Source organism: Callorhinus ursinus, unplaced genomic scaffold, assembly GCF_003265705.2.
Source record: "Callorhinus ursinus isolate GAN/ISIS: 27379988/994484 unplaced genomic scaffold, GSC_fseal_2.0 scaffold31, whole genome shotgun sequence".
In the NCBI taxonomy this organism is placed as follows: domain Eukaryota; kingdom Metazoa; phylum Chordata; class Mammalia; order Carnivora; family Otariidae; genus Callorhinus; species Callorhinus ursinus.
In genome coordinates, this window is record NW_027397093.1 from 14,651,596 (window position 1) to 14,675,413 (window position 23,818).

Sequence of the window (23,818 nt, forward strand, 5' to 3'; positions counted from 1 at the left end):
TGGGAAAGGAGACATGAATGATTGCTTGAAAAAATAAGTTTGTACCATCTCCTTAGTCTTCTGCAAGAAATTCCTGAGCTAGCCTCAAGGAAACCTCAGTGCTAAACTGGAAAATCCTTACTAGAACAGGAAATGCCCCTGGGGAATAAGCATTCAAAAGAACTGTGACCCAGTTGCCTCAAGATCTGATTTCATCCTTTATTAAAAGCTGAGAGGTTAGAACACGGTAACCACACCCCTTTTGAAGTCCAGACAGAAACTGCCCTCCCAAAGAAACCATGCTTCCTTAAAATGATTACCCGGTCCCAGATGTCCTGGGTGGATAAGTGATTGGGTTTCGCAGATTAATACACAGCTGCTATACGCCCGTTGTCCAGGAACATGCCTCGACCGGCAAGTTCTGGCCCAGATGGCGAGGCAGTGGACCGCCTCTCTGCAGGAGAACTCAAAGGGCCCGGGGCCCTGGCTTCAAGCAGCCAAGATGCTTGACACGCCATCGAATACCCAAGAAGGGGAGAAAGAGTAAAGAGTCTGTTTCTGGGATCCTGCTGCAGCACAATGAGGCCCTCACACCAGCTGCCTTGATTGCACGCAGGTGCGCAGCGTGCGCTGGCTGAACAGCGGGCTCTGGGGCTGTCCGAACCCAAGCGGTCAGACGGTCCCAAAGAGCTGGGGGCCCAAACACAAAACAAAAGACCATCTATTGTGACTCTGCCTCAAAAGCAGAAGGAAAAAGACAAGTCATGGTAAAGTGCTGTGAAGAGGAGTCCTTACTCGTGGAGGAAGTGCCCTTGTTCTTATGGATGCCTCAGCAGCCACGCTTCTTAGTCAAGGGCACGCTCCACCAAGCAGGGCCACAGAGAAGAGGCAGAGCATAAAGCCGGACAGGAATTTGTATCTTGAAGATGTCTCAAGCCTCTAAAACGTGGCTGGGCGTGGGTGCCAGGCGCCCAGCAGATGTTCCCTAGGACTGTGTTCGACTGACCAGGCTCATCTAAGTTTCCGTCAAGGGTGAAGCCAGGACCGGTTCTCTTTAAGAACACATCTCCATCAGGAAGCTCGGGCTGAGGTGGGCACCCAGTTAAGATACACACTGGATTTAGAGGCGCCATCACGCACCGACAGACATTTCTAATTCCCAGATGTTCCCTACTGAATTGAGAAGCGGCTTCGTGGGTGAGAGACCCGACCCAAACCTGTTTCAGCTGGCAGGGCTGCAGAGACCAGGTACCAACACCGACTCTGACAGGGGCCGGGCTTCCAGATGCGATCATCTACTTCACCCTGAATCTGAACCGTGAAGCTTTTACTCAGCCGGGTAACCCAACACCCCATTCACATTTCTTCCTTTGCCTTAACAACCCTGACTCCAATTAAGTCCGCTTTAGTGGCTCAGTTAGAAGGATCCACTTCCCTTTCAGTTCCCGGCTCAGGGAGATGCAAAGACGTGGTGCTGAGTCTCCGGGACACACACAGCCTGGGACTCGCCCCGAGGCATCCTTGCACAGCTGGTAGCCAGGCAAAGGTAGAGCTCTTTTTATTCTCTTGGGAATCCTCAGTTCTTGCCACCGCTCTCCAAACCAGCAGCTGACTTTGGGGAAAGAGAAGAGTGTCTGTCCTCTATTCAGTTTGGAGATGCAGTAGCAACATCTCTGTGTTATCTAAGTTTAACCTACCCCCTGTTGGACTGACTTTATCCTCTGTTGGGGGTGAGGTGATTCTAAGATAGATCCTCACATTCCTTGACACTGCTCCACTCAGAGGTGGGTGTCACTGCCCTCCCCTGTGTGTCGGCCGGCCTTAGGAGCTGGCTTCTAAGAGACACAACAGGGAAGAGGTGATGGTGTGTGCTTTCAGAGGTCGTCATGGAAGGCACTGCAGACTCCTTCTTGCCCTCTGCCTGGGGTCACCTGCTCAGGGGGGAGCCCGCTGTGCTGGTGTGAGGACGCTCGCGCTGCTCTACAGAGACCCGCATGCAGAGAATGCACCAACAGGTCCCGGAGAGTGCGTGCAGACGTGGATCCTCCAGCCCTAGCTAGACGACTGCAGGCCCTGCCGACGTCCTGATGGCAACTTCCGGTGACCCCGTGCCGGACCTATCATGCTAAGCTGCTTCCCGATTCCTAACCTCCAGAAGCGGACAGAAAACATTTGCTCTTTCAAGATTTAGTTTGGGGGTCATCTGTCACACAGCAAAAGATAACTTAATACAGGTGGGACGACAGAATTCCGGGCTTGACAGCCCAATACCAAGAAGCCAGCTGCTTGACAGGGTGCTCCTGACGACGTTCAGCTATTTAAACAGAACACGAAGACGTGGTGGTCTCAGCAAACCATACTGTACAGACAGACCAAGACAACGCATGTCTCCTGCTGGAATTTGGAAGGACAAGGTCATTTCTCACTAAGATGGACTGTCCTCAGAGGTTCAGAAACATGGTTTCCTCATAAACAGAGCAAATGATCACTGATTTTAAGAACCATCTCACTCAGATGGTCCCCTAAGGGTTCTCCCTCCCCAAAAGAAAGCCAGGAGAGATTGTTCATTCTTCTGGGATCCGGCGCGCCCTGAAAAAATCATTCGTGAGGCACGGCACAGAGGTGTCATCTGTTACAAGTTAATCCATTGCCTTGTGAAACGATCTCTAAAATCCAGGTTCATGGAGGTCAAAGTAACTCTCACAGCAGTGGCCTCCAGGAAAGAAGGACAGCAACCAGTAAGGAGGGCCTTGCAGAGAAGGCTGAAGGAGCAGGCCGCTGCTGTATCATGCGGCTGACCCTCCCTGCAAAAACGAGAAAAATGGCCTACGATTAGGGAACCGTGTGCAGAGATTTCCCAAGATGGTAGAACAGGGGAAAATGGCGCCCTGACATCATTCAAGCTGGCATGTTCTAAATCCATTCCCCGCCGCTCAGCGAGAAGGCCAGGTTTTCAAGTGTGGCAACAAAGATCAAGAAGGGGCGCTCTTCTGCTCACTGCCCGACTACCTGGAGTTGGAACCAGGTTCCACGAATGCCAAAGCCAGCTATGAAGAACGAGAAGTTTCATGCCCAAAGAATCAAGCTCCCAGGAGACAAAGGGGTCCTGAGCAAGCTTCTCATGCAAATGACGGTGCAACTGAACTTTTTCCAAGAGTACAGAAAGCAAAATTTGGGAGTTTAATTAAAATCAGAACAGAGATACATTACACAAACAAACAAGAAAATACTTTTTTTGATCATCAATTTTTGAGACTGAAAGCATCCCCCAAATTTTGGAGATCCAGCTTATTCCTGAGAAACATCAACCATCACAGAAGGTTCACTCTTTGAACTATTCACATTTTGTAGTAGAAAACAGAACAAAGTTCCTCGGACAGCCTTCCTCTCTTCTGTCTAAAATGTGTTCATAAACAGGGTCTTTTCATAGTTCAAAAGAAAAACAAACAGCTTGCTTTCTTAGCCAGTTGGCCTGTTACTCTCACCCTGGGATGTGGTCTCTTAATGAGAGGGTTCAGGGCACCAAATGCGACCAGAAATTCCCAGGACACCAGCGGCTACTTTACTTGTCGTTCTATGAGGACAGAGGTGTTAGTCTTTCTACGAGGGGGTCACTCTCCCGGGATTATTGTGCCAGTCAATAGTCGCGGAGGGTGAGGGGGCACATGAAAAAGCAAACGGGGAGGGAAAGAACGAGGCGCTCGTAAACAAGCCACGGCAAGGCAGAATGGTCCAGTTTGACACACCACCCACTACAAACTGCAAACATGCACACCCAAAACTAGAGGGAGAAGCCAAGAGCTCGTCAGGGACTTGGGGAGACGAAGGATGGTGACAGGGAACAGCAGACTCGCCCACGGACATTTCTCACCTTCCTAACACCGGAAGATGTGTAATTAAAAAGTTGCTGCTCAAAATTGTATTGAAAACATATCTAAAAATAGGTCTGTAGTCATCTTAAAAATAAAAGATCACTCCTCACATAAGAGGAGTGAGATATTATCAGATACCAACACTTGAGGTATCTTTGATGTGTATGTGAAAAATGGCCTGGCAGAGAGACGGGTGGGAGGGAGGGACGGAGGGACGGACGCTGGGAGACGGACGAGTACGATGGGGAAGGCCAGACAATGGGGAGAACCCACTTCCGAGCCCATGCTTATCTATCCCAGGAGCCGCAGCAGGTCTAAAAGGAAAAAAGTCTGGTTCTTTTCTAAGAGCATTCTGAAAGTCACCTTTTAAACTCAAACCATAAGACACTGCAATCAGAGACAATGAATATCCCAAAGCTCGGTGGACTAGAAAGCAAGGACTACTGAGTCTGAGTACCCACCTGGTTCTGCACGCTCCCCAGGTCATTCTCGGGGTCACCCGGCAGAACACTATGACCAGGTCTCCCCCCAAGTGCCTGTCGCTTGAATGGGCCTGTTGCGGGAGCGGGGAGCGGCAGAATCACCCCGGTGGCTCAGATACAAGGGAATGGCGGCGGGCAACGGGGCGCTAGCAGGGAGGAAGGAGGAGGGGAGAGCCCTGCTGCCTCCCAAGGACTCCCCCCTCAGGTGGGGCTCACACCTTTCTGCACAGATGTGCTAAGTGAAGGACTGGGAAGCGGCGTTGGAATATCAAAGACAGAAGACACCCCTGCCGGAGGAAGGTGGGGAAGTTGACCTCAGAAAACGCCGCAGGGTGACGCTAGCAGAGCTGTACAAACTGCATTCTGGCCCGAAGGACAAACAGCTCAGGGTACGAGGGAGAGTGGCTCTCCTCTCCATTACCATTGCCCTCTGACGGCTGTGAAGACCCGACACCCAGCCTCTTGCAGCTCTGAACCACAGGTGGGAGACAGGGAGGGCAGACAGAGGGTCGGACAATGCTGAACCCACCACACCTTGGTGTCACTTCCCCAGACTTGCCAGCCAGGCAATTATTGGCAGGTTGGTATTTGATTTGGGGTTTTTTAAAAAATGGGGAGTGGGCGGGAGGACAGATTTTCTCAACTGTAAAATGACTACGGAAGCCAGAGTTTAACTGCTTTCCTCTGTGGGCTGCTTAGGTCTACGGAAATATGCCAAGGATCTTGGATCGACTCTGTGTAACTGGGAAGGGGGACAGGTAACAGGGAGGGGAAATGGTCAGATGAAGCTCATCTTTGCATCATTTGGCACCCAGAGGAAGGAAGAGGAGCTCTCGGGGGCTGCAATGGGACTGCTGGCTGCCCCTCTGTCCGTTCACTGTTGATCCGATGGGCCCAATCCAGTGGACACAGCCTCGGCACTGCTGCTTTCCTGCTGCTCCTGCAGGACGGTCAGATGTCCATCTCAAACTGAGCATCATCCCCTAGGAAGAATCAAGACAAAGTTTAGCCCAAAAGGAAAAGCCAAGCAGCTCTGTCATTCCTCTGCATGAGGGTCAAAAAAGAATCCAAACTCTCCCATTCTCTGCGGCCTTAAAACAAGCAATTGTTTGCTTTGGCTGGTCTTTTTAACCTGGGAGAAAAAAAAAAAAAAAAAAAAAAGAATGGCACTCAACCCACAAGGAGTTGGATCTGGGGAAGAAGACCCAAGTGAAAAATCGCCCAGCACCCCTCTGGCTGCCGGCGGCCCCAGCGGGGGAGCTCCTTGCCGTCTATCATGCCGGCAAACTCTTCTGGAGGCTCTGAACTTTGGCCCTGCTCTCAATCAACACATTGTCCATGAAAAGCTCATTTGGAATTTGAGGAGGCACAATGCTGGCTCCCGCACTGAGGTCGGGGAGTACAACCCGAGGCGAACCTCGGGAGCTGGCCATTTCTACTCCCTCTTCTGCTTCCACAGAGACAGAATGGACTTCTTACTCAGCGTGTGTGTGTGCGCGCGCGCATGTGTGTGTGTCTGCGTGTCTAGGTATCATAGGCAGTCCTGGAAAATGCGGGAAACAAACCCTATTACCCCTGTACCACAAAAAGGACATTCTTCTTGTAAGAAACAGGTCTATTTCTGAAGGGCAATGGAAATGGGGCCTGTTCAGTTCTGTTCTGTGTTCTGTGTGTTACTCCCAGTCCAGTACAGCCCAGGCGAGGCAGGACATGAGGCCTGGCTCAAGGACTCATCTAATGACTTCCTATGCCCTGAGTTTGGATTTCTCCCTGCTCCCGGATTAGATTCGCTTATGATTTAGAACCTAGGATTTCCAGAACATTTCAGTAAACCTTGGGTGTTGGGAGCTGGGAACCTTAGAGACCCATAAATGAGTGTCGGTTGTAACCGAGGCATCAATTTTTCAACCTGTAGCCGACTGACATCTGAATCCCCAGGGCTACCCACTCAGCCCCGCAAACTGGAGTTCTCTTACCAACTGCATGCTTCCTGTCATGATTGTTCAAGTTGTTCAAATTGTTTACTTCTACTTTGGAATCTTCGATTAAGGTGCCAGGGCTGGTGACCCCTGGGATATTGGGCAGATGGCAGGGCGGGGTCTGAGCCATAGGAGAATTGCGACGATCCAACAGAAACTTTCGATCATAAATGATTCGGGTTCCTGGAAAACAGGGTTCGAGAGTCTGAAACAAATTAAGGGGCTATCAACATATAATAAAATCTTTAAAAAGGGGGGGGCGTCTGCCTTCGGCTCAGGTCGTGATCCCAGGGTCCTGGGATCGAGCCCCACATCGGGCTCCCTGCTCCTCCCTCCCCCACTCCCCCTGCTTGTGTTCCCTCTCTTGCTGTGTCTCTCTCTGTCAAATAAAGAAACAGAATCTTAAAAAAATATATATATAATATTACCGGGAATTTATTTTAAATTCCATCTAAACCTAACCCTTGAGGGCTCACAGTTCAAGAAAAAGGGATAAGCTTTCTGTTCCCTGCCTGGGACCAGGCCCCTCTGCTGGAGGAGCGCCTTCTCCTCCTCTTCCACACTCATCTTTAAGGCTCAGCCCCAACATCGCTTCCTTTATGGAAAACCTTAAAAAAAAAAAAAAAAATTCTTTCCCCCATCTTAGCCCATACATGTCACCTACTATAGGTCACCTGCTGGTCGATCTGCCGTTCCACAGCCTGCGACTTCCTTATGCCAGGGCTAGGTCCTAGTTCCATGTGACCTTCGTTCTACCATTTAGAAAGTTTTAAATGAAATAACAAACAAGCGAAAGAATCACCAATAGACAGATCGCTGCCTTTAAGTGGAAGGCTTTCCAAAGGCACTGAGACCAATGTTCTTCCCAGACAGAGCTGTGGTAGAAGCTGGACCCTTCTCTATTTTACAAAACAATCTGCATCCCAGTAAGTGCTACCAGAGTGTTTTACAACGATCCTTCTGAAGACTGCATTTGACCTGACGAATAGTTAAGAAAATCTACCGCTGCTATTTCTTCTGTCATGGTCAGCCCAAGGTACAAATGGCTATAAACCAGATCTAAAACTAAGCAACAATTTAGAGATGCTTGACGTTGGCTTAGTGTAGCGGACGCCTGGGGCTCTGCTCCAGACCCTGGGAGCACAGCTGGCTCAGTGATCGAGGACATGGCCACCATTCAGTGATGTCTGCTGAAGGAGGGGAGAAAGGGGGAATGGCCACCCAGCACCCCTGCCCACAGAACAAAGAGATGTGGTCAGATGGAGGCATCTTGCTCACACTAAGATTAAATCCAGAGAAGGAAAAGGTTCAGGCATGTAAGTTAAAAGCAGTAGTATATGAAAATTAGATTGTGCACAAAGTTACCCACTTAAAGAGGGAGAATCTAAATACTACTACTGCCTGCTGGTCAATGCTTGTAGATCCTCAAGTGAAAAAACTCCTGTCATAAGGAGAGTCTGGTTCAGGCAGATTTCCTCGAGTAACATGTGACAGCTACATCCCCGGAAAGAGAAAAACAAAACAGCTAACCAATCTACCTGAAATGTGAGGAAGCGGGTGGAAAAAAGCAAGGAACCTACTTCAAGAAGAATGGAAATTCTGGAGTCTTCCCAAAGAAGGAAGGAGATGAACATTTACACTAAAGAGATGATACCGACATTATGCTAAGTAGCTGGAAAATGGATTAAACTCAGCGGTTTTCTCGGGATCCATATCACAGTAGTACCATGACAGTTTCATGCAAATGCTAGTAAGTCATTTCTTTCCAACTAGATGGAAAATAAGAGTCAAACTAGTGGTTTCTAGGTGAGAAAATGGCCAAGAGAGACTCTACCCTCCAATTTGCCCCCTGCCCCCTGCCCCCTGGCATCCTTGCTTTTACAACCAGAATCAAGTGCTGAACATATTCTCCTCTTGGTACTACAAAACCTGTCACAGGACAGAATGACTCAGTGTCTCAGAATGGAAGCAATGTTCTCAGATGGGCATCCATTAGCACATGTAGGCATCTCAAAACAAAACCTTTAAGGCTTTCAAACCAACTCCAAAGGAGATCAATTTTTTCTTACTACCTAGTTCTGTTACAACTACACTGCATACACAATCATATTTACGATTTATAAGAGGTGAAAATAAAGTATCTGGCTCTCAGCCTCTCCGTGATAAAGTACTAAGAAAAATGCCATGCCTATTAGGACAGTATATTTTTGCAGGTATCTGCACCAGAATCCTCTGGAAAGCTTGTTTAAAAACATTCTACCTGAATCAGAATCCCTGGGGCTTCGAACCTATCTTTAAGTTCCTCAGGCCATTCTTTTGTTCATTAAAGTGAGGAACCCAACTTCAGGGCCTACTGGCTGGCGCGGTGGGTGGAGCGTGTGACTCTTGGTCTAGGGGTTATGATTTCCAGCCCTGCACTGGGTGTAAAGACGACTTAAAAATAAAATTAAAAAAAAAAAAAAAAAACCTGACTTCAATCTTCTACCAAAAGCCTAGTAACAGTGATCTGAGAATACATGAAATATGAAAGAAATAGTTAAGAGGACGACGGAAGGGGCTGGGGGGGGTCACTTTGACAGATGAAGTGGACACCCAGAAAGTGACTTGATGGAGCTCACCGAACAAATGAGAGGCAACATCGGGACCGAGCCCCTGGTGTGCGGACTCCCAGCACAGCCTGCTCTGCGCTCTACCTCTGTGCCCGGGACGTCCATGGTGGGACCAGGGTATGGGAAGTGAAAGGGATCAGATGGTAACTGCCACTTACGCACGAACCCTGGGGTGAGCGGCACATAGGCCGCCCCGCTGGTGCCCAGAGCGCGACTTCTCCAGAGGCACGCAGCAGGATGGCGGGGCCGTTACTGCCCCCCTCGGGAGGGCGACAGACACCAGTAGAGGCGGTTTCTGTTTTTCAGTTTTCTAAGTTTGCCAAGGCCCGGGTACTTATGTATTTTAGAAATTAGGTAATCTGCTTATTTTTGCTTCCAGAACAGAAATACGCAGTTTTAAAGATTACGCGAGCAGGCAGGTCCTATAATCCAAGTTCATTTCAGAATAGCTTTACTAAAGGGGCCTCGCTGGTAGTAAAAGGCGATGCTGGAGAGGATCATCTCTGAAAGACAGCACGGCACAAACCAGGTCAACAGCTCTAATTACTGTTACCTGTCAGCTTTTTCATTTTGAAGGCTAAAGGAGACAGGCAAAGGCTGAAAACTTACTGAGGAAGTCTCCCGAGTCCTAGAGTGGGCTAGAATTAGCTTCCTATGTTTACTTTTAGCATAACTGAGAGGCAAAGGCCCACAGCTCATTTATGACAGGCCTCACACCATAAACCTAACCTTAGCAGAGCACCTCTGCATGCCTCCCTCCAACCCCTGGAGAACACTTGGAAAAGGTGGAAATCATTCATCCCCAGGGGAAAGGAGACACGGGTCTTATGTCCTGTCTCAAATACAATTTTAGGACAAGGAAAGTAAAAAATCTACCTTCACCCTCTTTGCTTTGAAAAATAAGAACTGTAGTAACAACTTAAAAAGGCATCTGGAAATTATGAGGCGTGAGTCATTCTGGACAGCAGAAAACATTTTAACTTTCAAAAAGTGAATAATGTGTATTATTTTGGATGGAAGTTTTTCTTGTACAGATTTAAAACCTTTTACCACCTTAAACGGAAAACAATCCGACCCTTGCTTAATGAACGGGGGTCACCATTCTGAAGATCACTTCATAAACCATGCCGTGGCCTATGAACTCTGGGAGCCTAGATGCTTTATTTTCCTTCCACTGTACAGAATTCAAGTAGCCTGCAAGTGCCCCTTTCCTCATTGTTTCCTCCGTCACTCTTAGGCTTGAGAATACCCCCTTTTTCCCCAAATCTCAGTCAGCTCGGGCTGCCACAACGAAATACCACGGCTTACACAAATCTATTTTCTCAGTTCGTGAGAAGCCCAAGATGAAGATGCCAGCATGGTCTGCTTCCGCTGAGAGCTGAGAGCTCCCTTCTGCGTACGCAGACAACCACATTTTCAATGTGTCCTTAGATGGGGCGGGGAAGGAGGGAGGGAGGGGGTGGCAAGCTCCCTAGTGCCTCTTCTTCTAGGGGCACTAATCCATCATGAGGGCCTCACGACCTCATCTAAACCTAATTACATCCCAAGGTCCCAGCTGCAAAGATCATCACATTGAGGGTTAGGGCTTCAATTTATGAACTTGGGGAAGAGGGGTGGGGGGCGCACAATTCACCTATCCTAACCCGATGCTTCTATCCTTGCAGGGACTTTGCAATCAGCGATTCGCTTATTAGAATACTACGGAAAATAAAGAGCAAACGGGCTGGGAGGGGCCCTGATGGCTTTCCAGTGAATAAAAGGAAGGAGCCTTAGTGGATGCACTTTCCATATTTGCTGTATCACCTCCACTTTTGTTCATGGTGGCTAGGTTTCAAAAGAGTGAGGTTTCACTGTCAGATGTTCTTAAACTAACATTCAACTTGCAAGTCAGAACAAGATTATTCTTACTTCTGCAGTATGCCAAGCTTGGAATTCTGGGGATGAGATGGTGAAAAACAATGCACAGGATGAAAGCAAGCTTTCTATTTCTAAATTATATATTAGCAATAGCATATGCATTAAAGAATTGTAATTGGACCAACTAGGAAATAAGCAGTGCACAGTCTACCTAAATGTGTGAGGTATAAAGGAAACTTTGAAGCACTTCTATGACTTTGGAGAGGCGATAAAATCCATTTTTTTACAACTTTCCTGAGATGTAATTCACATATAGTTCAAAGTGTGTAATTCAACAGTTTTTAGTAGATTCACAGAATTGTGCAACCATCACCGTGATCAATTTTAGAACACTGTAACCATCCCCAGAAAGAGAACCCATACACATTGAGCAGTCCCTCTCCACCCCGGCAGCCCTAGGAAACCACTATTTTCTGTCTCTACAGATTTGCCTATTCTGGACATTTCATATAAATGGAATCATGCAATATGTGGTCTTTTGTGACTGCTTCTTATACTTGCATGTTTTCAAGGTTCATCCATGTTTAGTATTTCTCAGGACTTCATTTCTTTTTATTGTCAAATATTCCATTACACGTATATATCACATTTTATCAAGTAATCAGTTGATGGACATCTGGGTTATTTCCACTCTCAGTAATGCTGCTATAAACATTCATGTACCTGTCTTTGTGTGGACATATGTTTTCATTTCTCTTCGGTTAAGAGTAGAATTGCTAGATCATATGGTTAACTCTGCTGAATCTTTTGAGCAACCACCAGACTGTTTCCCAAGGTGGCTGCACCATTTTACATTCCCACCAGCAGTATGTGAGGGTACAATGTACACACATGGCAGCCCACACTTGCTATGTTTTTTTTTTAAAGGATGTTAGCATTTTATTTATTTTTTTAAAGATTTTATTTATTTATTTGAGAGAGAGAGAATGAGAGATAGACAGCACGAGAGGGATCAGGGTCAGAGGGAGAAGCAGACTCTCTGCTGAGCAGGGAGCCCGATGTGGGACTCGATCCCAGGACTCCAGGATCATAACCTGAGCTGAAGGCAGTCGCTTAACCAACTGAGTCACCCAGGCGCCAGGCGCTATGTTTTTTATTATAGCTACCTTATGGGTGTGAAGTGGTATCTCATTGTGGTTTGATTTTTTTTAAGTTTTTATTTAAATTCCAGTTAGTTAACACAAAGTGTAACATTAGTTTCAGGTGTACAACATAGTGACTCAACAATTTTATACAACACCTGGTGCTTATCACAACAGGTATACTTCTTAATCCCCATCACCTATTTCACCCCTCCCCCCACCCACCTCCCCTCTGGTAACCATTAGTTTGTTCTCTATAGCGAAGAGTTGGTTTCTTGGTTTGCCTCTCTCTCCCTTTTTCCCCTTTGCTCATGTGTTTTGTTTCTTAAATTTCATTGTGGTTTGATTTAATCTGCATTTCCCTGATGGATAATGGTGTTGAACATCTTTTCATATGCCTATTGGCCATTCCAATGGACATCTTCTTTGGAAAAATGTCTATTCAGATCCTTTGCCCATTTTTTAGTGGGCTGTTTACTTTTGAGTTTTAAGAGTTCTTTATATTTATGAATACATGTCCCTTACTCATACATGATTTGCAAATATTTTCCCCTATTCTGGGGGTTGCTTTTTCCCTTATTGGTCCTCTTTGAAGCACAGAAGTTTTTAATTGTGACAAAGTCCAATTTATGTCTTTTTCTTTTGTTGTTTGTGCTTTTGGTGCCATACTCAAGAAACTATTTGCTAACCAAGGTCATAAAGATTTGTGCCCATGTTTTTTCCTAAAGGTTTTATAGTTTTAAGCTTTTACATTTAGGTCTTTGAGTCATGGGGTCCAACTTCAGTTTTTTGTGTGGATATCCAGTTGTACCAGTATCATTTATTGGAAGGACTATTTCCCATTTAATTGTCTTGGCATCCTCGTCAAAGATCAAATAGCCGTAACTGTGGGTTTATTTCTAGACTCCCAATTCTATTCCATTCATCTATGTTTATCCTTAGGGCAGTATCATACTGTCTTGATTTGTAATAATTAATGAAATTGGGCTATTTTAGGTATCTTAAAATTCCATATTAATTTTAGGGTCAGCTTGTCAACTTATGCAAAGAAGCCAGCTGGAATTTTGACAGGATTGTTTTGAACGTGTAGATCTGGGAAATACAGTCATCTTAAGAATGCTGTCTTCCAATCTATGAATGTGGAATGCCCTTCCATCTATTTAGGTCTTCTCCAATTTCTTTCAACAATGTTTTGTAGTTTCCACAGTATAAGTTTTGTGCTCCTTTCATTAAATTTATTCCTATATATTTTATTATTTTCATGTTATTAGAAATGGAACTGTTTTCATTTTTGCATTGTCCATTGAAAGTGTATAGAAATATAATTGGTTTTTGTATACCAGTCTTGTATCCTGCAACCTTGCTAAACTCAATTAATTCTAGTAGTTTTTTAGTGGGCTCCTAAAGTACATTTGGTTGTGGATGCAAACAAAGCAAATTAATTCAGAAGAGAAGACACCATGAAGAACTGGAATCTTAAGGGTTGCCACTAATGGTCTCAAATATGGCTAAGGAAAATCGGAGTACAAAAGGACAGCATTTTAGGTGTTTGAATTTTAGATCGCTGCAAGCTAAAAAAGTTTCGCTGTAGCAGATATAGAGCAAAAATGGGGAATCAGCCTGTCAGTGACTATATGGTGTGATTCAAAAGCACCTGACCATTCAAAAAATCAAAACTATTCAAACAAAAACATTAAGATTAGACTATGAACAAAATGGCAAGAAAAAAACCTTTGTTTCCTTTGTTATATACTGTGTTTACCATGAGATTATATTTATTCCAAGACAAAAACTAAAAAACCTACAATACTCAAGGTCTCTTATACATATGCATGCACAGACATCTATTTTCTTAAAGTAAGAACTTGCTGGTTAATCCACGTTTCATCCAAAGAGCCTGCCACATTTATGTCAGGCCCATTTCATGTCAACCAATGCAGCCACAAGTAACTAGAAATCAGTTAATCCTAAATTCCTGAAGGAAAACAAAAGACCATACAAGATATACCTTGAATATAACATTAAAATGGCCCACGGGGCGCCTGGATGGCTCAGTCAGTTAAGTGTTCGACAGCTTGATTTTGGCCCAGGTCATGATCTCAGGGTCATTAGATCGAGCCCCGAGTGGGACTCCATGCTCAGCAGGGAGTCTGCTTGAGATTCTCTCTCTCCCTTTGCCCCTCCCCCGGGTGTGCGCTCTCTAGAAATAAGTAAAATCTTTAAAAAAAGCGGGGGGGGGGCATGATTTTGATCAACTGATGGAGTGTTAAAAAAAAAAAGTTGTCTATTTCACCTTGACAATGGATGCTTTTCCTTCCAGTGAGTTTTCCATTTCGTTTTCTATGAAAATAATCATGCCCCTTGGGTTGAACCAGACATGGGGCTCAATCCCAGGACTCTTGAGATCATGACCGCCATGAAAAGTTAAGAACCAAAATATCATATATGCTGTATACCGGATTTCACAATTTGCGATCAAACTATAATAAAAGCAAAGAAGAATACTTATAGGAGAATATGTAAATGTTACAGGCCGTGATACTGTCAAAATAATGGAGAAGTTGACCTACCAGGGAAGTAGAGACGGGATGGATGGTACAACTTTATATAATGGAGAGTTACATTGACAGATTGCGACTGGGAGGTTTTGACTCTATTATTTTACATTTTAATGGTAACTATCAGAAGAACCAGAACCGATAATACAATTTACAAAAACTGATAAATAGAGAAGGGAGCGGAAATGAAAGGGAGAAAGTAATGAAAGTGTTCCAGATTACTCATCTTCCATGACAGGGAATCAATGGTATTATCTAACATTAACAAGCCAAGAAATTGTGGTGCACATGTATGTACAACAGCAACGACAAACAAAAACCGTTAAAAGTGACTGTCTCTGGCATTTTACTTTGCATTTTTAGGTGCTTCTGTTTTTCTTTCTTTTTTTTTTTTCTTTTTAAGGATTTTATTTATTTGTTAGGAGAGAGAGAGCAGGAACAGGGGCAGAAGGGGAGGGAGAAGGTGACTCCCCGCTGAGCAGAGAGCCCAGTCCAGGGGTCAATTCCAGGACCCTGGAATTATGACCCAAGCCAAAGGCAGCCACTTAACCGACTAAGCCACCCAGGCACCCCTTTCCATCTTATTTTTTAAATGTGCCTATATTACTTCAGTCTACATGGTTGGATTTCAGAACAAATAAGAACTTTAAAATCTTTTAACATTAGACATTTATAAACTTTCTTCATCCCTTAACGACCAGATACTAAGATAAATCTAATACCTTGACCCCATTGCTTTCTAGATGCTGACATTACCAGGAAAACAGTAAAAACAAAGTTCCTTTAGTGGAGAACAGAAAGGAGGGGGAAAAAAAGCTTCTACCCTTTGATCTAAAAACTAGTAATTTTCAGAATGGCAAGGAACAAGAAGACCAATGAAAGAGGCCCAAAATTACGCTTACCAAGATGGTTAGGTACGTAAACGAGGTCATTCAAGCCTAAGGGTCTCTTTCAAGACCAAGTAGCTTAGTTTAAATAATTAATCCAGGGGTTATGCTATATACATTCAAGAAACTGTATTAACTTCAAATTAAACCACCTAGAGAAAGCCCACTGTAATGTGGTTAACTGAACAGGGTCCCCAGCATAAAGTTCTGTTTAACTATGGCTGCTTCCTATATTAGAAGTAAGCATCTATTCATGCAAAATGACAGCTCAGAACAAGAAACATCAAGTAACTTGCCCAAATTGCAAAGCCTGAGTAAGCTGCTGACAAAATTCCTCCAAAGGCTAAGATGGACCTATACCCCCCACACAACAGTGTCCAAGGAGGATGGGGGAGTGTGGAATTAAACAGGGCTTCCCTCAGGGGACTCTCTCCATCCAAGAGAAAATCTTTCTCAGCAAACCCTTAGCAGACTTTCCCCTACATCTCATTTGGCCAGAACTGGGTCAGATGCACAACAGACCAGACACTGGGGGAAGCTATGACTGGTAGCCATGGTGCGTATCCTGGGGCTTGGCACACTGCCACTTAAAAAAAAATGCTTAAACATCTATTCTTCATGGAGACTCTGGATAAAAAGACAGACTCCTAAAAAGCTCTATGCCAGATAACCCAGAGGAAACTAAAAGCTGCCTAAGCCACCCCCCTCCAGGGAGGCTGATGGTGGCCAAACCACATTCAGTGTGGGCCACCATCAAATCTCTAAAGTGCTAATAAAATCAAGAGAGGGACAATTTTTTACATCAACAGAAGGTACAAAACTGGAGCCTCAGGATCTTATAACTTAGTATGACCAAAGTACTATGGCAAATGGGAGACGTCTAGGATTGTGAAAAGCCAATCCTACTGTCCTTTGTTTAAGTTTCAATAACTGGGAGCAACAATTTCCAAGATATTGTCAAAGGATGGCTCCTGGCCCCGTCACTTAGGACACAGCCATCACAGAACACATGCCTAGGCTGAAAGGGAAGTTGATAATGATTGTGTTCCTACACTCAAGGTCTAGTGTTAGGAGAGGCTTAGAGAACATCTGGCAAAAGCCTGTTATTTTAGACATTAAGAAACTAATATCCAGAGAAGTTAAAAGTATTTGTGAAAGGACACTTAGTGACCCAGGAGTCAGGAGAGCAACACAAATAAACTAGGTACATTAAGCAAATCTGGTTTTCTCGAGTCTCAGCTGCAACATGAGTTGAAAAGATGAGCTTTTTAGCTAGTACCAGGTCCAAAATGGTATATGAACCACAAACTAATCTTAAGTAAATGTCAAAATTATTTTAAGTCTGTCTAGCCTTGACTGTCAGAAAATCTGGGTGAAAATACAGTACACCCAGTACGTTCATTTCTATTTTTTAAAAATATTTTATTTATTTATTTGAGAGGAAGGAGGAAAGAGAGGGACAAGCAGACTCCCCGCTGAGCAGGGAACCAGACACGGGGCTCAATCCCAGGACTCTGAGATCATGACCACCAAAGGCAGATGCTTAACCGACTGAGCCACCCAGGCGCCCCTCAAATACATCCACTTCAGTGTGGGCTTGAACATTCATCCCAAAATAAATCATCTCTACAAAAATGCCTCACTCTGATTCCAGGAAAATGCTGATTGGATCTGCCAGGTTGCTGACTGTGTCCTGGATCAGTTCTTTGGATTAGATTTCACAGATGTGGTTCAGCCTCTGTCTGTAATACTAATAATTAATGAAGGATCACTCCTATTGGTATGGGGAAAACATTCAGATTCAAACTTGGCTTTCATTCCAACTGTCTGCTCTCTTCCAAAGTTCCCTCCTCTTGGGCACTTATTTAAAAAATAAAAATAATGCCTATCTACGAACATCTTCCACTTTTCAAATAAGGAGCTTGAAGTCTACCAACAAAGTCTGTGAGCGGCAAGAGTCTGCTAGAGATCCCTGGTCTAGGTCACTGTTTTTATTTACTACCTATTCGTGATTCTAGGAACTTATCCGACCAGAGAATAGTTTCATTTCAACCTAAAAGCAGCCTGACTCTAACATAAACAGTCTCTCGGGGTGACACGGGCTCCTCTGAGGCCCAAGTGATTAATTACGACATCTTAAGATGAAGAATCACAAGCCTCTCACGCTTTCTGAAAAGTGTCTCTTAACACCTAGAGAACAATGGTCTACCTTCACCAGTAAATAGTCAGCATTTCTGCTAGAAGCAGCAGGCCATTTCTAAAATAATCAGAATTGAACGAGGCCAGTATTACCTTGATTCTTAAAACCAAAGACATCACAAGAAAAATACAGACTAATACCCCTTTTGAACAGAGATGTAAAAATTCTCAACCAAGAATTAGCACAACAAATTTAGCAACACATAAAAATGATTATATACCATGACCAAGTGGGATTTATCCCAAGAATACAAGGCTGGTTCAACATCCAAAAATCAACTGACACAATATGTCATGTCAACAGGATAAAAAACAAAAATCACACAATCAACTCAATTTAAGTAAAAAAAAAAATGCATTTGACAAAATCCAACCCCCTTTCATGATAGAAACACTCAACAGACTAGGAAGAAAAGGGAACTTCCTCAATCTGATAAAGGGTATCTGTGAAAAACCCACAGCTAACATCTTACCTAATGGCGAAAGACTAGATGTTTTCTAACACTGAGAATAAGTCAAGGGCATCTGTTCACATTATCTTGCCACTTCTGTTCAACGCTGTACCGAAAGTTCTAGCCAGAGCAATTAGGCACAAAAAAATAAAAGGCACTCAGATAAACCAGGGAGACGTAAAACTATCACTATTTACAGACGACATGCTCTTGTCTACTAAAAAGCCCATGGAATCTACACGAATTGAATTGCATTCTCCAGTTCATTACTCCTTGCTTGTTAAAGTTTTTACTTTCTTAAACCACTCAATGAATTGAACAGCTTCTGTTTGCCAGGGCATTCATCCTGAAGATCTGAAAGATTATTTACTTAGATGTAAACACTCAGGGATTTCTGAGCTTTTGGCTTCAAGCAATGGCCTGAGAACAGGTGCAGGGGACCTTTATAAACTAGTCACCCATGGGATGCCCAGCAGCTGCCTGTTAAAACACGGGTGTCTAAGGGGCCTTCACAAAACCAAGTTCCACGATGAACAAATTTGAAAATGGGAGTCTAGGCCTTGACTATTCAGTAAGGTGAATGACTGCAATTCTCAACTGACTTTTGTTCTATTATTTATAAATGGAGTAACAAAAATCGTTTAAATATTACATTGTTCATAAAAAGACTTGGAAACCAAAAAAAAGTTCTGCCGCTCACCAACAAACTATTCTCCTGCTCAGGCTGTATTCTTCTCCAACCAGATGAACTAGCTTACTCCACATTAACTGTACCCTATCTGATCTGCACATTTTTACACACACACATAATCAAGCCTACAGTGCAGCCAAACCATGTAAGACTCCTCCTTTTTTTTTAAGTAGGTCCCACACCCAACATGGGGCTTGAACTCACGACCCTGACGTTAAGAGTCGTATGCTCTACCTACTGAGCCATCCAGCGACCCCTTTGCAAGACCCCTCTTAGAAAACTGTTGTTAAGACTCCAGCTGTAAGTCTTTCCTGAGTAACCCTGCTAGTGTCAGTTTACAGACTCATCACTTTTAGCTCTTCCTATTGCCCACAACAGGCCTCAGCAAGCTGAAGGAGCTGTGCACAGGGCCTTCATACATGCTACACTATCAACTTGTAAGAGCTGCCTTCCCTGGTCAGACTGCATCTGACTTAGGACAGGCAGAGGCTTTCAAACAATGCATTGCTATATGCTTTGAGGATGCAGACTGCTGCCTCCCCCAGGCTCAGAATTCAATCCTTTTTTTTTTTTTTTTAAAGATTTTATTTATTTATTTGACAGAGAGAGGCACAGCGAGAGAGGGAACACAAGCAGGGGGAGTGGGAGAGGGAGAAGCAGGCTCCCCGCCGAGCAGGGAGCCTGATGCAGGCCTCAATCCCAGGACCCTGGGATCATGACCTGAGCCAAAGGCAGACACTTAACTGAGCCACCCAGGCGCCCCAGAATTCAATCCTTTGTGAGCAAAAAACGCACCCAACATAAAAACTGAAGTACATCTTCTTTAATATATACTTTGGCAGCTGATGAATATGAGACCTCAGCTGAATCTCCCACAGAATGACAAACATGTTAATAATTTGGGTTACTCTGAGATAAGTAAATGCAGTCTTCCTCAAACACAAGGCAGAGGGACTGAACACCTTTCATTATGCTTTTCATGTACTTCTCCCATGTCATAAGGAAGTCCTTTGGTTAGTAACTGAAGCTAGGGAGCCAAATAAGTACATTTGCTGGTTCAGAAGGTTTTGGCCTAGAATAAACTCAACCCAAGGTCATGGAGTTAGAAATTTCACAACAGTCAGAAACTGACCTTCTTTCCCCAGATCTACATAGAGCTCTATTCACCTCCCAAGAAGGGAACCAGGCCAAAACTTAGGACTCCTCTCAAACACTCTTATTTTACTATAGCTCACTCCAAGCGGATTATTTTCCCTTCTTCCTACCTTCTTTATTTCCAGACCCTTGCAATGGCCTTCAGGTAATTCTGACCCAGCGAACCCATCACAGCAACTCTCCAGCTAACCGAGGAAACAGCAGCACGAACAAGATTTTAGACCATCACAGTTAGTTCCCCACTGGTGCTCTTATTATGGCAACAGCACTTTTCCACAGCTGATGAGGATGTTATGCAGGAAAAGAAAGGCAGAAAGAAGGCTAAAAGAGTTCTCTCTGTTTCTGCTCGTTTCCCAGAGCACAACACTCCTAAAAGGAGAAAGTTCAGAACTTAGGAAAGCATCAGGTGCCTTCCAGCTAACCAAAGTGTTATAAAAGTGAAGACAACTACAGTAACTTTCCCTTCCATTGAGGCTAGATGTGGCTTCTCAAAGGAAGAACCAAATAGCGTCCTCACTCCTCCACAGGCAGATAAAATAAAGTAAAATAAAAACCAAGGGCATTTTTTTTTTTGCCTTGAATTTACTCAACAAAAATGTTCCTCCTCCTTAACAATGAAAACAGGTAGGTACTCTTCTAGCAATTTGAGAAATCCAAAGGTCAGAGCAAGTCTGTCTCCACCCACCTCTCATTCCCTAAACCATGAGAAGGCAGTTTTGAGAAACCTTCCCAAGGGGTAGGCTGTAACCTCTGATCCCCAATAAATAAAGGACTCTCAAAGGAGAAGAAATCATAAGTTCACTATGTTGTGAATGTCCCTGCCCAGTCTGATCATTTAGGGCATTCAGTGCATCAACTGTTATCCTGGAATACTGCCAACACGTGTATGACACTCCAGAAGGTTTCCAGAAGTTTAAGACAGGACATGCTAATCCCCTTCCTTTCCACTAAAGAGAGATTTCCCATGCAAGCTTACTATCATTTTTCTAAATGTTTTCATACCTGAAATGTATGTTAGCACTGGATTCTGTAAGTTTTTTTTGTTCTAAAACGAAAAATCTTATCAGTCCCCAACCCCTTCAAGAGTTTAAGATCACTGAGAGCAAGGACTGCATTTCCTACTTTGGTTTATGGCTCTCTTTTGTGCAAAGCACTGCACTAGGCCCACAAAACTCATTTAAAATACCTAATCACATTAATTCAGGTGCCTGGAGGAGACCAAATAAAACTATCTTCCCCTGGCTCAATTACATGGTGGGAGAGAGAGGAATGTACAAGAGAGATGAGCAAACCATCAGAGGAGGGGAAAGTTTCCAAAGGGGGAAAAATTAAATCAGTATCTACTGCACATCTAAACAGCACTGAGTTAAGAGTGATTAAATCCAATCCCAACAGTGCTATAACCTATAAACGCATTATGTTAAGCCTTCGTGCTAAAAATCCAAAGATTACAACCTGCTCTACCAATAAATACAAGTTCAATGTAATAGATGAGCTAAGATGACAAGTATTTAAATCTGAAACAAAAAACTGTGTATAGAAACTATCGGGAGACAGGTTAAGTGATATTTGAGAAAGCAGTAGTGACTGTAAGTTGGAAGGAAGGGTAAATGAATCAGTATTTCTGGCAGAATCTTTCCAAGCACTTTAGGAACTAATCCAGACTATGAAACAGGCTTCTATCTTTAAAACAATGCTTAAAGACTATGTCCTTATTCTAAAAGCAAGGCAGCTTGGCTGTTTGAAATATGCCCGAAAGGTACCCCCTCTGTGGCTCTTCCGTCAGGGGAATAATGATTAATATATAGCTAAAAGTTCAGTTCCTTCCCCGCATAAATAATAGCTGAGTGCAGTTGTTAACCATGACATGTTCTCAACGGCTGGAAGCGCAGGCATTTACTGACCAGTACCACAAAGAATTCTGCAAGAGGTTATAAATCCCTTCCTATCACCTTGGAAAACAGTATCCATTTCTTAAAAGCTGTCAGCTCAAGTTCAGGACAACTCTATCTGGAGCAGATACTGGTCCGCCAAAATCTTTCACGATCATCAAAAAGCAGGATCGAAGCATGCTCAGGGGCTGGCCTTGAACAGATCAGGTCAGGAGGGAGGGTTCTCCCGTGAGGCAAGGCACCTCACGGAGTCATCCCACCAGCCTGCAAAGTTAAAGCCTCTATAAGCCCAGCTATCCAAAAATATTGATGAACTCCTCCTGCTTGGGTCATTTTAAAGTCTTCCAAGGCAGCCACCCATCCCCTAGAGTGGCCGGGACGGATTCCTCTGTAGAGCTCTCTCCTGGATTTTTATCCCTTGTTGTTGGCAAAAAGGTCTTCCTACTCTCTGGGCCCTGCTATTGTGCAACCAAGTCAAGGATCGCCAGGGCCTAACTGCACCGGATTGGTTGTAGTACAACTGGTGAGCCCAGCCCACAGGAACGAAGCTAGCCATCTCCTCCGGCAGAGGCTGCCAGCAAAGTTCAACCCTCTAGAGAGAGGCCACCCCAACACCAAAGGAAGACAAAGTTCCGAAGTTAAAATGAAGCGCCATCCCCTTCAATAAGGTCCCACAAGATCGCTCTCTAGTCTCCTCCCCCTGGAGAACAGCCCAGTCAGGGAACAACACACAACCTTTGAGCTCCCTTTTCCCGTGACAAATTCAACGTGGTTCACCTCCACCCCAGTGTTCTTCCTTGTAAACAGTTCCTGGTCATACTTCGAAAAGCAATGCTCGGAAAACTCTCCCTGCGCTGCCCTTCCCCAGAATCAAGCAATCCCACCGATCCGGGTGCCCTTCTTGCCAATGCCCTCCTCATCTATCCCCAAAAGCGTCACCGCCAAAAACCTATCGTCAGGGCTGCCAGCGTTCTACTACCCCCACGTCTTTTCCCTTGGCTATGTCTTGAGTATTATTTTATCATTCTCTCCCCTAGCCTGGGCCTGGGGACTCCCCCCCTCATGGGGCCTCGTCCAGCAAGTAAACAATGCTGTCAAAGCAGGATAACGCCGGATGAGGCGTCCAAACTCTGCATTCCAGCCTCCTCCTGCCGTTCTAAAAGCAGCAAAACAAGTCATCGCAGAGTCCCAAGAGCGAAATACTCTGCCTGTTCTTTCTAAAAAGGCCCGGGAGAGAGCTCCAAAATCAAGCATTAATGTGCACAAATGCACGACAGGCAAGAGGCAGAGGCAATGCAGAACGAGAGCCAGGCCAAGTGTAGACGAATCTGCCCAGGAGGAGGCAGAGGGGGAGAAAACTGGGTCGAACGCCGAAAGCTGCCACGAAGCGGGAACAAGGGCTCCCCCCCCCCGCCCCGCCCCAGCGACGGGAGAGCCCCGTTCCCAGAGTGGGCGCGCGCTGAATCGAGTTGCAGCCAAGAGAGAATGCGAAGTTAAGGTTCCCGAAAGCAGTCTCACGGGGGCTTTGGCGGAGCTGGGGGGGGGGGGGGCTTTGGCGGAGCTGCGCGGGCGGAGGCTGCCACGCTTGGACACGCCCTGAGTTAAAGGCCCGCGGCGGAGAAAACGGGCTGCAGGTTCCGGGCCGCGGCGGGGCGGCCGGCGCTCACCTCCCGGCGTGGTGGAGAAGAGCGTCCCCCCGGGCGTGGTGCAATAGTCATGAGGTAGCTGCGCGGCGTCGCTGATGGGCACGGTGCGGGTGGGGATGGCGCGGCTCTGGCTGGGCTGGTGGCCGCTGCCGGCGGACGAGGACATGGCTCTGCGCGCGGGCTCTCGGGCTTTGTCCGGCGGGCGGGTAGGCGGGGGGCGGCGGCGGCGGCGGCGGCGGCGGCGGCGGCGACGACGGCTGGGGGCCCGGGCTGCTCCGGCTGCTCCCGCGGGCGGAAGGGCGGGCGGGGCTGGGCGCGCTCCGCTCGCTCCTCGCTCGCTTCCTCTCGCTCCCTCGTCCCGCTCCGCTCCCGCCGCCGCCCTCTCAGCCGCCGCCGCCGCCGCCGCCCGATCCTCCGG

General features: G+C 45.5%; 2 protein-coding genes across 2 annotated transcripts in view; one reads left to right on the forward strand and one right to left on the reverse strand.

Annotated features, from left to right (window-relative positions):
- Positions 1 to 178: 178 nt before the first annotated feature.
- On the reverse strand, positions 179 to 23,796 carry EIF4EBP2 (eukaryotic translation initiation factor 4E binding protein 2). The gene is made up of 3 exons (XM_025850143.2): positions 23,422 to 23,796; positions 6,310 to 6,495; positions 179 to 5,316 (listed from the first exon to the last, which is right to left on the reverse strand). Exons 1-3 carry the CDS (start codon positions 23,564 to 23,566, stop codon positions 5,285 to 5,287), a joined length of 363 nt encoding a protein of 120 aa, XP_025705928.1. The 5' UTR covers positions 23,567 to 23,796; the 3' UTR covers positions 179 to 5,284.
- Positions 23,230 to 23,818, forward strand: part of LRRC20 (leucine rich repeat containing 20) — a 105,597-nt gene continuing 105,008 nt past the window's right edge. The window contains exon 1 of the mRNA XM_073878879.1: positions 23,230 to 23,246. The gene's annotated coding sequence lies outside the window, so the exon portion shown is untranslated. The remainder of the gene's footprint in view (positions 23,247 to 23,818) is intronic.

What these genes read in the sequence shown, in the direction of transcription:
- EIF4EBP2 (XM_025850143.2), bottom strand. Translation starts at nt 23,566, where the DNA reads ATGTCCTCGTCCGCCGGCAGCGGCCACCAGCCCAGCCAGAGCCGCGCC. An exon ending in CTTCTCCACCACGCCGGGAG is followed by an intron (nt 6,496 to 23,421) that starts GTGAGCGCCGGC and finishes CCTGTTTTCCAG; the next exon opens with GAACCCGAATCATTTATGAT. An exon ending in TGACAGGAAGCATGCAGTTG is followed by an intron (nt 5,317 to 6,309) that starts GTAAGAGAACTC and finishes GATTCTTCCTAG; the next exon opens with GGGATGATGCTCAGTTTGAG.